General features: G+C 46.0%; 2 protein-coding genes across 13 annotated transcripts in view; both read right to left on the bottom strand.

Annotated features, from left to right (window-relative positions):
- Positions 1-5,058: 5,058 nt before the first annotated feature.
- LOC144126041 (cyclin-dependent kinase 6-like) lies at positions 5,059-10,673 on the bottom strand. The gene is made up of 3 exons (XM_077659944.1): positions 10,445-10,673; positions 7,934-8,580; positions 5,059-7,632 (listed from the first exon to the last, which is right to left on the bottom strand). The coding sequence occupies exons 2-3, from the start codon at positions 8,531-8,533 to the stop codon at positions 7,264-7,266; spliced, it is 969 nt and encodes a 322-aa protein (XP_077516070.1). The 5' UTR covers positions 8,534-8,580; positions 10,445-10,673; the 3' UTR covers positions 5,059-7,263.
- A 667-nt stretch (positions 10,674-11,340) lies between these two features.
- The window catches only part of LOC144126037 (zinc finger protein zfp-1-like), a 52,539-nt gene continuing 49,921 nt past the window's right edge, over positions 11,341-13,958 (bottom strand). For all 12 annotated transcript variants that reach the window (XM_077659928.1, XM_077659930.1, XM_077659927.1 and 9 more), the window contains one exon: positions 11,341-12,618. In XM_077659928.1, the coding sequence (XP_077516054.1) occupies positions 12,478-12,618 (141 nt within the window). In that variant the 3' untranslated portion in view covers positions 11,341-12,477. The remainder of the gene's footprint in view (positions 12,619-13,958) is intronic.

Raw genomic sequence — 13,958 nt, 5'->3', positions numbered from 1 at the left:
TGTTGATCCACGGTCCTGTATTAGTCCTGAAGAAATTACTTCCAGTGCTTTGCACCTCGGCGCGCTGCAAACTCGCAAAGACAAACCGCACGAGCAGAGACACAGGTCGCACGACGGTGAGGGGCGCAGCCCGTTCGAATCGTTCGCTGAACCGCGTGGGAGGCCCGTCCGTCCGGCCATCGCTCAGGGACCCGCTGCTGCTTGCCAGGCGTCGTGATCGCTTGCCGCCCAATCAGAAATGCTGTCCGCGCCGCAATCGCTCGGGCAGCGCAGCAACGGCCGCGACCGCGCAGTGCGAGGTGCACGCGGGAGGGCGCGCACGTCGCCGATTCCTGCGTCGACTGTGACGTCCTTCACCGTCAAGTAGACCACGGAATCACCGAGGTTCCGGAAGCTTTGGGATTCTTAAAACTTGCAGAGGCGGAAAAAGACTAAAAGGAGGTTAAGGAAGTAGTGGCTGATGACGACGGAACAGAGTAGGTATGGGCAGTCAGAATGCGGCTCAACTACTAGACCATCGCAACCTTAGGCAGTTCGCTTCTGGGCATGCTGACAAGCCCCACCTCGTCGCCAAGATAAGCCATTAAGGGTCGACGTCAAGCGTCCTGTCGATTGCTCGGGCATACAACTTTTCAGGGTTAATTGGAGAGATATGGGAGAGGCCTCTGCCCTGCAGAGGGCGTAGTCAAGCTGATGATAACTTTCCAGGTAAGTGGCGCCGCCGGCACTCTAAAGGTGTGTCCCAAGGCGCACATAACAGTACAGCCCTAAAGTGAAAGGAAGACTATACGGAACGTCTCTTCACCGTGAACTAGAAGGTGACGTGGCGCTCTCCGGTACACCTTGTTTTTCGAGGCCTGCAGGCTGCGGTCCCGACATGAGGCGTCAGAAAACGCGCTCGTACGCTGCTCCCGGCAAAGTATGAATCTCGTCCACGTATCTGTAGCGTTTGCACTTAGTCGTGGTTAATCACCGCTCTCTCTAACCGTCCCCACAAGCAGACACGCGCGGCTACGTACACGCACAATGTGCTTCGGTGTGTATGTGGTGTATTTTTTTTTTCGTTTGTTGGCCGCTGTTTAACAATAAAATGGCCTGTGTACAGAAAGCACGTGCGGTCTGGCTGCCTTTCTTCATGCGCCGCCACTTGCACAATGTTGACGAATTCGCCGTTTTCAAGAACGCAACACACCCCGCGATGGCTATAGGCGTGGCGTTTTCCTCTAATGCGCACACGGTGTTCCGGAGGCAAAATATATTGCCGCCAGGTGTCCCCGGGTGGCGCCTTGAGGACAAAGAAGAAGTGAGTCGCGCGTGCTCTTTGCAGCTGGACACTGCTTGATTCCTTGCGGCCTGTGCCTAGCCTCTTGATTTTTCAACCCATTTGTGACAATATGAACCAAAAAGTGCCCTCTCGCGTGAGCACTTAATTAGCACACACAAAATGGCAGATGAATGGATAATATAGCCCGCGAGAAAAAAAAAAGCAGTAAAAAAGATAGAGATGCAGCTGTGCCTCAGGAACAAAGATGAGTTATTTGAACAGTACATTTATATGTGTGCCTTTTCTACACCCTGGGTTTGCATACATACGAAGATATGTTGGAAATATTTTTAAGCATTGGGCAGCGGCCAGTCTTCCACAGCGAAAGCGATAAAATTTCAAACTAGGAAGGGTGTCAGGCAGGGAGAACGGTCTTTCCGCTACTGTTCACCGCGTGTTTTACAGGAGGTAATCAGAGAACTGGATTCAGAAGAGCCGAGGATAAGAGTTAATGCAGAGTACTTTGGTAAACTCCGATTTCTTGATGACATTGCCTTTCTGGTTAACTCAGGGACGAACTTTAGAGCATGATGAAAGACCTAGACAAGCAAAAGTAAACTAATGTTGAACAGTCTGGGAAAAGAACAACGGTTCACAATTCGGGGCCAAGCATTGGAAGTGGTAAACAAATACATCTACTTAGGGCAGGTTACAGTCACCGCAAACACTGCTCACGAGCGTGAAATTGCTCGAAAAATGAGGAGGGAGTGCATTTGGCAGGTAATCTCTCAGCTGCTAATTATTTGGCATGATTAGCAACTTAACAGTATCCATCAAGAGGTAAGTATATGATAGCTGTATCTTGCCAGTACTCACACCCTCTGCAAGCATTCCTTCCGCCCCTTAGTCTGATCCTTCTTTTTTCTGCGATTTTCACTAATTTACGTAGCTACCTTCTGAAACGCAAAATCACCTCCAATCAACTGCTGAGTGTTTGTTACAGACCACCAAATAACTGATTTTTCACGGAAACTGAACGTTATTAGCCAATTAACAGTAAAATACCCAAAAGCACATATCGTTATGTTTGGAGACTTCAATTTCCCAGGAATGGACTGGCAAACCCAGACAGCAGTCGGCAACAGGGAAGCAAATGACTTCATTGATGTATGCGTGATTTTTAACTCGACACAAATGGTGTAGGACTAGGAGCCTATAGCAGTGGCTTAACATTTAGTCTTTGAAACCTGCAGTCCTGCAGGTAGTTTTTGCGCTGGCAAAACATCGTTTCAGGAGACTAACTGTAGTCATTTCTCCCGAAAGGCCGAAAAACCGCTTAGAGTGATACAAGTGTTGCAGGAGGATCCGCAAACATCCCAGGCCTAACCCTAACATTTCGCCCAAAAACCCTCATATCTATCACTTATATATGCGAAATCAGTAAGTACAATTGATTACTTTTTAACCTGATAAGGGACTTTTTTTTTTTAATCGTACCAAAATGGCCATCTAGTACCCATGCTGCAATCTGTCAACAAGCCAAAAGAATGCTTTGGACGGGCCCTACTCTCTTAAACCGGACACAGAATTATAGGGCACTAGATTAGGGGTAGTGGGTCGAGGGAAGGCTGGGCACTGAGGCCGTTTGCGCCGACGTCGACAGATGGCACTGCCGCTCCCTTCACCTTGTATGCACGTGCGCGCTGGCGGCAGCACAGTAGGTAGTTTGCTCCAAGGCAGGCATGCTGAAATAGTTATTCAGACTCTCTGACATTTAACCATGTCCCAGATAGCTGTCGACGAGAATCAAGCAGATGCAATTTATTCTTTTTATAACGACACTTATAACAAGATATCGACTGATGTGATAGGCGGGCGAGCAAATTTGCTAGTTTGCTGCAGATGACATGGGCAAGCAACACAGGAGCGCATAAAAAGCTATCTATATTTCTATTTCTATATAGAGCATATAGAAAGCCAAGGCACATCTTTTGGCCAGTTAGGATGCATCTGAATTTGGGAAGAAAATTTTCTTGTACTTCTGAAACTGCAGATTTTTGTGGGCCACTTCATGTGCTTTTTCGTTGGCAAGAATACCACAGTGAGCTGGAATCCATTGAAATGTTATATAGTGGCCTGAAGCAGTAGCCAAGCAGTGTAGGTATGCAATGTCATGAGAAACTGGCTGGTGAATGGTTTTCTTCAACAGGCTGGACAGAGTTTGTAGCGCTGCTTTGGAGTCTGAAAATTACCTATCAGCCAGGGGTTTGGCGCAGTATATAGGAGAAGCTTCTTGAACACGTGAAGCTCTGCTGCCGTGGTCGTGGAGGATGACTTCTACTGCAGGCGATAACACCACAGACAGAGGTCTGCTCAGAAGTTGAGCCATTGGTGAAGATAGGTGTGTCCTGTGAGTAGTTCTCAGCTGAGTAGTTCAGAGCAGCTTGCAGTAGCATAGCCTATTGCATGCTATTCTTCGCATTCACATCTGGTGTAAATTGTCTAATTTTTAGAGGAGAGCATCCAGGGAGGAAAGTCCGGAGTCAGTAATTTCTGTGATTGAGTAGTGGTAGGGAGGTGCAGGAGTTGCACAGCTTGGCCGAAACCAGAGCTAGTGCTAGTTATGTGCACACGATGTAGCAAGTGGGGTACATGCCTTGGAGTACATGCCAGATCACATTCACAACAACCAGATGATGTCAGCAGATTACTGGTAGGCCTTTTCAAAGATGTCCCAGCCTCTCTGGTCGATGTCCCACCACACAGCAACAATGAATATGTGTGCGCCATAATAGTAATTGGCAGGAAAGAGTGAACACTTATTGGAGTACACCTGGAGCCAGGCAGGCCATTCGACACTTCGAGGCTTGAAAACTTGATAGCAATGACGCCTTCACCACATATTAAACATTCCAAGGTTCTGCTTGTAAAGTAACAGCAAGCTGACTGCTTGACAAAACATGCAACTAGCATAACTTTTGCCACACACAAAGACAGTTCAATATACACCAGAGATGAGTGCCAGAGGGCACAGATTTGTAAGAACAAGAAATTAATATGAGGTTTGCCTCATACAGGCACCAATGTTTTCACGAAGGTACTCCAAACAGTGGCGCCGCCGCGGTGGCTCAGTGGTTGTGGCACTCAGCTGCTGACCCGAAAGACGCAGGTTTGATACCGTCCACGGGGGTCAATTTCGATGGAGGCAAAATTCTAGAGGTCCACGTACTGTGCAATGTCAGTGCATGTAAAAGAACCACAGGTGGTCGCAATTTCCAGAGCCCTTCACTACAGTGTCCCTCATAGCCTGAGTCGCTTTGGGACTTGCTTTGGGACTTGGTATATTAAACCCCCATAAACCATAAACAAACCGAACAATGGCAGCAGAGAAAGGCAAGCCCCTTAGTTATAACCATGATATCAGGGAGGCAATAACCTTTTCCATTACAGGTTCTTAAGAAGCAAAGCTATACCACAGAACAAAAAGTGCAGGGTTAACTTTCCCAGACAGTACATATGTCAAGAATGCAACAGTACAAAAAATTCGTTGCTGAATAATGTGCACTACGCATATCCACCTCATTACTTTTGAACATGTGGTGCACTTAAGTAGATGTAAAAAAATAGTTTTTAATATTGTCAAGTATAACCCAACATAGCAGTACATACATAACAGGCAATAAAAGCATAAAAATGCATGCTGCGCGATGTAGTGCATAGAATATATGGCAAGAACACAGGGACTCCGGAACTTTTTTTTTGAGTGGGAGCAGTTCAGTTATTTTGTATATTTATTTTGTTTTATTCAAATATTATTCAATTTTATTTAATTTTTGTTTATATTTTTTATATTTCACTTCAAAAGTGTATTTGTTAATGCATCTAAAACTTAAATTAAAATGGGCAGCTTTATAAAGGTGTACACATAAGGAGTGATTGACTGCATTAAAAAAGTTTGTACATAGTCTGTTTCAGTTCTGCTAATCCTGCTCATGAACAGGGATCAGTCAATCAACAACTTCTGCTGGGGCAAGATTGGTTTAGGTTATTCAAATTATATACTCTATGACTGGCTATGAAGCCAACAAGCTTAGCGCCACTCTGCTTTACATTAATAACATCCTGACATTGAAGTGTTCGTCAGAAATCTGGTCTGAGTGCAAGCAGTTGGAGACTGGGGGGGGGGGCACTGCCTCATCTGGAGAAGGGTAACTGTCCCCACCCCCCTGTTCCGAAGTCTGTGCCGGGGCATAAGAGTATGAATGCTATGCTTTTTCCCATAACATGACGATAGCACCAGACAAGCACAAGCAAATGCAGATCGTAGGGGCATTATGTGTAGAGCCAAGGTGTTTCCTTTTCCTTGCCAACACTGTCCAAGCTTCTAAAAATGGTTACCCTGTGGTGGGTTAAAAGGAGGGTCAAAAGAACCACCTTGACAAGCACATTTGCACTCAGTCAACCACGATGCACCTACCTCCAACTCCCACGTGCTTCGTTTGTGGGAGATGGTGCAACATCATTAAACACTTGCAAAGTCAGTGCCACAACCGTAAGCTCCAACAATGTGTTGCCCAGCTCACTGGAACAGTATCTTGTACCTCACTCAGCTTGGCACTCTTCATCTTTGAATCCTTCTCTTCCCAAACCTAGCAAACATTCAAGCTGGTTTGGGTACTTGGGCAAACATGCATCCTTTAAATCTCTCGAACAGTGGCTTTAGGCATTCTTGGTAATCAGAGCACTCATGCACCAGCCTCAGAATGCTTCAACCAGCTCCCAGAGCCGAGACAGCTCTCAATTCACTCACTTTCTCCTCTCACACTGACAAACTCTCTCGATATCACTTCCTCCACCTCACTCCTCTCTCTCTTAACAATATCCCGTTATCTGGTGCCAACTACTGATCGACACCTCGCCTCCATTTTCTTCTGCTACTAGTTCTACCCACCGTCAATACGACCAGGTTTCTGCCTTTGCTGTTTGGCAGGCATGAGGAGGTCAGAGATACTCTTTAATGTTCACACAAGATAGCCTAGCATCCATGTGTCATTAACGATAGTCACAACATTCCCTCCAAAGGCACCTGGACAAAATGAGCCAGTTTGTCTGCAAGGAAGGGTGATTTTGAGCTGACATGAGCAGCATGGACTGTGTGAAGGTGGTTTCAGTGCAAATGAATTCCCAGAAAAGAAAGTTATAAAGGTGGCCCCAGGATTATCCGTAGTACCACTGACTATGGTTTTCCTGTATGTAATGGATATACTTGTCAACGAAGAGACAAGTACCAAATGTTAGTAGAAAGGTAGTTGGACTGAGCTGCTCCGTAAAAAGTGAACAACACAGAAATAGCACAGAAAAAAAGGCATAATCCATAAACATGCCCAGTCTCCCAGTTTGATATCATCCAGACAGATGCTCTGCTTCACTGCTTTGCAAGACAACTGTGTAAATACTAACACAAAAAGGAATACTGCAATTCATTCTGTATGATGTTATGACACTTCAACATGCCCACGAAGCTGTTTGTAAATGCCTGCTTCATCACAAGAGTGCATGTTTGGCACAGTTCCAGTGTTCACTGCCGGAAAAGGTAACTGTGTGTGTGTGTGTATATATATAGCAAAAAGGAATATTAAAAATTCATTCCACCACTGGCACTATGGCACTGCTTGCAGAGGTAGTTCATGCCAAGAGCTATCCACAAGTACCTGCCCTGACACAAGAGCACATGTTTGCCATAGTTCCAGTCTCAGGCTGTGTCATGCAATTAACAGGGGCCAAACAGGCATCTAAGCCAAGAATTCTCTCAGAAAAGATATCAAAGTTCACGCACAATTCCATGCTGCCAGATCAAATTTTTGAGCGATACATAGGCGTCCATTTCCTAGACTGATGGATCGCACCAGTGATAGCCACACTGAGGCCATTTTTGCAATGCTCCTGTAGATCTGCAGCAGCTGCCATGTAGGGAGAACCAGCTGCTTTCATAAATGCAATCAGATCACACTTTCTTCACCAACATTGGCCAAACATGGGTGTCTCAGAGCAGCCTTTGCTGTGATGCGATGGTGAGGGCCAAAGCGCAGCATCTGGTGTAACAGGTCAAGGAAGGGAGGTTCTAGCTGTGGCACAGCTTGCTCGAGACAGGTTCCGCAGGAGCTAAAGTTTGAGAATGCCTGCCTTGAAACTGCAGCATCAGCTGGCCACTCCTCCTCTGGTGGTAGCCCCATCACATCTAAGATCCGTGTCAGCTGATCTGTCTCAGAGCGACCTCCAAAGAGTGGCTTGCGGCGTGCCATTTCTGCTAGGATGCAACCACAGCTCCACAAATCCACCGGTGAGCCATAGTTTGCTTGCAGGAGCACCTGTGATGAGTTTACTACTCTGTTAAAAGGGCAGCACTAGAACGCTTGCTCAAATACAGGGAACCACATAGCACATAGTAGTATTCCCCTTGGAGACTAACTAGTGCCCAAGGGGCTTCTACTACCTATCTTGCTTTCACATGCATACACATACTTTTTCAATCAACAACCATTAGTTTTCTTTCCTGACGACTCAGGTCCTTTCCTGTTTAATTTCACATAATTATGTGACATTTGAAATCCTGAGAAGAATTTGTGAATAGCCACTTATTCAACGAAACATAACCCCAGTAACACATACCTCAGGCGGGCGGTACCAAAGAGTGACGACCACAGGCGTCAATGACATCTCCCGCTCGTAGAGACGAGCCAAGCCAAAGTCGGCCAGCTTGAGTTGTTGCTGGGCAGTTACGAGCACATTTTGAGGCTTCAGATCACGGTGAACAATACGATGCGAATGCAGGAACTCCACTCCAGTCAGCAGCTGCTTGAGCAGCCAGGCAATGAGTGCAGGGTCTAGGCCCGGCTCTGGGCATCGCTCTAGGAAACCTGCCAAGTCCTGGTCAATGTGCTCAAAAACAAGGAAGAGGACCAGCTCCCGCTCCAAACGGTTGCCATGGCAGATGTCCAGCAAGCGTACCACATTTGGGTGCTGTGCAGCATCCAGCTGACGAAGAAGGCCGATTTCACGCAGAGTTCCAGTTGGGATTCCCTCCTCATTCAGTGACACACGGACTTTCTTGAGAGCAACAAAGCGTCCCTCATTCTGCCGGTCTCGGGCCTTGTACACAGTGCCGAAGGCTCCAGTGCCAATCTGGGCAATTTCCTCATAGGCGCTGCCATTCGTGATCCCCTCTACAGCCATGTCTGTTAAACAGGCATCAGTGGCTGGCCTAGTCATAATCAAGGACAACCTGGCCAGAAGTGCACACTGCTTCCTTCAGGAACCTGCAAGCACATTACATTTTTGATCAGTGGGATGCCACATTTAAACTAATAAAAAATAAATATTTCTGCACTCCTGTTCATTACTGAGGTGCCTGAGGTGCTGCTTTGGAAAGAAACTGTTGACGTCACTGAAGTCGGCAACTGCAAAACATGTCTTTTCTGTTGCATTCTACATGAAGCTTTAGTGCCTCACTAGCAACACTGTCACTAATCTGGCTACAGGGTGCTGACTGTGCTGCTGACGAGAAGGTGTTCAAAACAAGGGTGTTTCATGGGTTTCGATGTGCTTACAGGAAGGGATTTATGTTGACCTCTGCTGTAATGGCACAGAACTGGTTATCCCCTTTTCTCAACTTTTGCTTTTTCTTCCTTGACTGTATGTATGCAGAAGCTTGGCACTGTTTACAGAGACAAAACATTGACTTTTAAGTCAATTATTGCTGTAATCTGAAAAATGTACTCGTATTCAAGTATCAAATAATGCAAAACAAAGAGATCCATGGAATTTAAGTACAGTGGGGACATGAAAAGAGGAATGACAAGTTAAACAAAAACAGAATGCAACCTTTGGAGGGTAGCAGCCTTGATTCATGAATAAAGTTTTGCGTGGTAGAATGGACATTTTTGTGGCTGTACTCACATATAGCGTTAATTCAGCAGAATACTGACAGTTGCTTCTGTTTGTATGCCTTTGCTGGTTTCACTGCTCTAAATGACATCTCAGCAGTTTGTGTTTTAAATGAAGGGGCACTCCATTGTGTTTTCACCAGTTTTTGATAGCTCCCAGCACATTGCAAAGTAAAAGCATCCAGGCTGCTGCAGCTCATTCTTTCCCACAATCAATGTGCATACTGCAGTATAACTTTCACAGAGAAAAATATCCTCTTGCATGTGCTTATGTTCCTTACTGGAGCCTTCTTAAAATCATTACGAGCAGTTGCAGTTTGCCGCTGCCTTAAACCTGGTCGTCAGTTTGCCCCATCATGTTCCTGTGAAGCAACTCCAACTGCATGCGACATGGGTGCAAGCACCAGAATTTTTTGGATTAAAAATGCACTACCTTGGTGCGCACAAAGTGCATTCAATACGAGATAGCACTATAAGCCAGGCATAGCGGGTGCACGTCTATTGTCAAACTGTTTTAGGTCCCAAAGGTGAGCTCTCCAATGTTTTCAATACTGAGAAATGCTGTACAAACATACTTTCGTGTACAAGTACTTTTGAATACAAGAATGCACTGTACGCAGTGTTTAAAGGGCGCACTTTTGTAATGTTGAAATCCCAAAGTTTAGCTTCAGTACTTATTATACCTAAACTTGCTTTTGTGGCTACTAATTCCCGCAACGGAGGCTTCACCAGGATGGTTCAGCTGCACAGTGATGTTCAAACGTCCACGACCTCGGATATCTACGCCGGGCTGCGTTGACGACCGTTAATAATGTGGCGCGTACCCACGAAAAGGATTGACCAAGGTTTAGGTCCGGTAAGACCCGCTCACTGTTGTGGCTCATAACAATCTGAAACGGTACGCAACTCTTGCCATGAAAACAGCGCGCATTATTAAACTTTAATGCTACCAGTGCTGCGTCAGCTCTTCTGCACATATTCACACAGTAGAAGAAGGAAACGAAAAAGACGAAGCGAGCGGATGCAATCGTGTTTGGCCAGCGCGCTCTTGCAGAGAAGCTGGTGCCACGGCCGGCGGCACCATGCTTACAGCTCGCTGCCGGCTGACCTGCCGTGCAGCGTTTCTACAAAATTACTCCACCTAAAATGCGGCCCCGTGAAAGGTGAGGCTGCACGCTTTTCTGCTCAGCAGATTCCTGGTCATGACGCTCACAAAAACTTCACTCGCGCAACTTACCGGCGGCGAGCTGGTGATGTATGTTTATGTTCCACAGAGCCTTGCAGTCGGACGCAATACGCCCGATTTCACCTAACCTATTTAACCGTCGTAGTTTGCTTTACGAACGGCTTCCTGTGAGGAATTAAAGCGTTCCCGTCATCATGCAATCATTATTTTGGAAGTGGACGCGTACAGTACATCCGGTTTTCATTGTTCCAAAGAGCTATCAAAAGGCGAACCAGAGACCGCTTGATGCCGATGCCAATGTGCAAACGCCAAAATAAACACGGGTCTACAAGCAGTGAGGTGCATAGCGCACAGTGAAGTCAACGCGTCTACTGCAAGCATAGTAATAATACGACGGCACACGGCCTTTACTATTGAATAATGCGTTATATTAAATTGTTCTCAACAAAAATTTACTAGATTTGTGAAAACGATTTTTTTTTTACCAGCCAGAACGTTTGTAGATTTAAAATAATCAGCACATCAAACTGCAGCAACACCACGCACTTGCCAGTAAGCTTTTCTAATGGCAAAATTCCCTTAGTTTGAATCTTATGCAAAATAACTGAATCTCGCCACCACAGTCTTGCTCTCTACCATGTGAACTGGTAATGAAATGATTTCCTGAAAATAGCAAACAAAACACTCTCCTTTCCAGGGGTGCACTGCTCCATGTTGGTAAACACTGACACGGTCGCTGTGATCGCCTTTGTACTGGCAACAGTAATAATCGTCCTGAGAAGATCTCTCCGCAAGATGGTGATCCTGTGCATCATCTTCCCAATCATGCCGATGCTGACGCTGGTCGCCATCAACAGTCTTCATCCTGGGACTGAACTGTTGGCAACTCTGACAGCAATTGCAATCATCAGCTATCTCCGACGCAAGCTGTTCTACAACTAGAAGAATGCCGCGTAAAAATGCCGACGTTTATTTACTATTTACATGACATGCAGTGAGAAGAAATACTGCACAAACAATACAGGTTGTCAAATTAACATAAATGAACACTCGTGCTACTTAAAAGATCTCAACGTTCATTGTCTTTTGTACAGATTACACAAACAAAACAATCTGAACATGAACTTTTGTACAGTGTAATGGCATCAGAAAAAAAAAAACAATTTCTGCCAAAGACATTACAATAATGAATGCCTGGCTGGGTGTAGCAGTGAATAATGATGCCAAGTGGCTTGCCCCAGGAGACTTTAGAGGTGACCATAGAACACCAGACAGCAACTCAGTAAACGGGGGGAACACAGAGGGCTGGTGTCAACATAGCTGGCATGGTTGTACAAGTAATGCCATGAAAGGCCTGCGTCTAACTCGCAGCTAACACCAGTGGCTGTAAAGTTCCTGCTCACCCGGAGCATGACATAAGTTAAAGGGAGCAAGACTCTCACATCACAAGTAATATACAAATATACAAGACACAGACGAGTCATTAAAAAGAAATGTAACCTTTCCTTAGGAAAGTTTTTGTTTCGTGTAGCATGGGCAGCAACACAGGGTGAATCTCCTGTTTCAGCAACTGGCTTGCTTGCCAGCACCCAAAAACTATAAAACACTGGGCCAATGTGACAGCAGCTGCCGCAACACTAACAATGTGGTTTCTGTAATGAACGAAACAGTGTGTGTGAGAGAAAGAGCAATGAAAGATCAACCTATGCTGCCACACATAGAGCAAAGGCTTGTTGAGAGCTTTGCTCACCCTTTGCTTTGACTCTGTTTCCTTTATCTTCTTCCCAAGAGAGACGAAGCCAGTAAAAGACGTATGTAAAACCGTCCCTCCTGAGTGTAGAGTTCAAATGCAGAGCTCCCAACATGGGGAACCATGTTGCTAATATTGAACAGCGATGACGTGTATAAAACAATAAAATTACATTCTCAGTGACTTTCCCTGCAGTCTGTTCAAGCTGGGAGGCCTGCCCAACAACTGGGACATATGGCTAGCCCCAAGTGTGAACAGTTGACAAAGCTTCCTGACGCGTAGCATCATGAGAATGTGTCCTGTACAGGTGGTGCTGAGGTGATGTGTGCGGCTCCTAGCTATTGCTTGGCTGGCGAGAGGTGGGCAGCGTGGAGCCTCGGTGCGATGAATTCTCGGCAGAGGGCACTCCTTCTGGGTGCCCCATCGCTGGCCGGCCAGGGAAGCCTTGCTGTGAAGCTGCACTCAGCTCGGTTGCCTGCAGGCACAAGAGATGGCAGTGGTTTGATTGCTGCGCAAGTTTAAGGGGACCAAGAAATGGGGTCTCAATAAAGGTGCGATATGTCTGGGATGTTAAAAGACGACGGTTCATAGTTATCCCCCAGCAAGAATTATTTCAATGGGTTTTGTGGAAGCCGAGTTATATGCAGACAAAATTTCAACTTCCGCGTCTTCGCGCCTTTCCCTTTCCTCTCGCACGCCAAAACGGCGCCGCTCCTCCGCTCGGCCAACTCACTCGGCCCCTCCCCTACCTCCACCGGCTGCGGCGCGCGCGGAGCGGCCACGGTAGCGCGTGACGCCTGAAAGAATTTGGCGCTGTAAACCAATGATAACACCCAGCTGCTGACGTCATTTGCAAGACGTGACGTCGTCTGCCAGGTTGTCGTGCGAAAGTCCGCCACCGCGCGTCGCGGCAAGGTGCGAAAGCGGGAATTTTAAAAAATTTATTGTAAATTTCCCGCTCGCTTTTGAGGTCTCGTACGTGGCATGGACGCTCGGTGGCCTGTACTCTACATAGTGCAAGCATTTTAAAGCCAAGCTCAAATGCCTTTCTGTGGCCCTTTAACTCTTGGCTACACTAAAACACAAATTTTACCATCAAATATTGCGGTACATGCAGGCATAAGAGCATGCAGCAATATCATGTAGAAATAGAAAGTTGGCGTGGGCAAATGACTGAGTGGAAATGAATAAAGAATGACTGAGAGTGGAGGCATTGGACAGCATGAAATAAGGAGTGACAACAAAGTGGCTCAAGAGGCATGCTTCAAAAGTGTGCGCAGGTTCTTAACAACATTGATTATATGTCTCTTGGTGACAATTAGCCCCACAAGGAAAGAAGAAAGTGCACAAAGATGCTTATTTTTTCAGCTACAAGATAACAGTAGCAAAAGACAAGCTGGAAGCTGTTAACAACATTCAATCCCATTAAATTCTATGTTCCTTCCACCGCTTACCAATTAAGAAAACCCGGTCAAAATGATGAAATCATTTCGTACAGAGAGTGAAGCTGTGCGGCTACCAAACTCAAATAACAAAAGAGGTGCTCTGGTGCTATGGCAAAGCAGAACCTATGAGAAACAGCACTTCATGCAAGGTACAGACACAGGCACATGCACAAAGAGGTTGTGCAGTTGCTAACACGTGCTAAGCACAGAGAGAGAGATACACAGAGACGCATGCGCAAAGAAGTTCAATTCCTCCGTTGGCATGCTGCTGTGTCTAATTTTTCATTAATTTAATTTTTTAAGAGTAAATAAAAAAAAGCATTTTTTTCAGTTTATGTAGGATCTAAGGACAAATTTTTTTTTACCTTCG

The sequence above is a fragment of the Amblyomma americanum genome, chromosome 3 (assembly GCF_052857255.1).
Source record: "Amblyomma americanum isolate KBUSLIRL-KWMA chromosome 3, ASM5285725v1, whole genome shotgun sequence".
Taxonomy (NCBI): Eukaryota; Metazoa; Arthropoda; class Arachnida; order Ixodida; family Ixodidae; genus Amblyomma; species Amblyomma americanum.
This window is presented reverse-complemented; position numbering and strand designations above follow the sequence as displayed.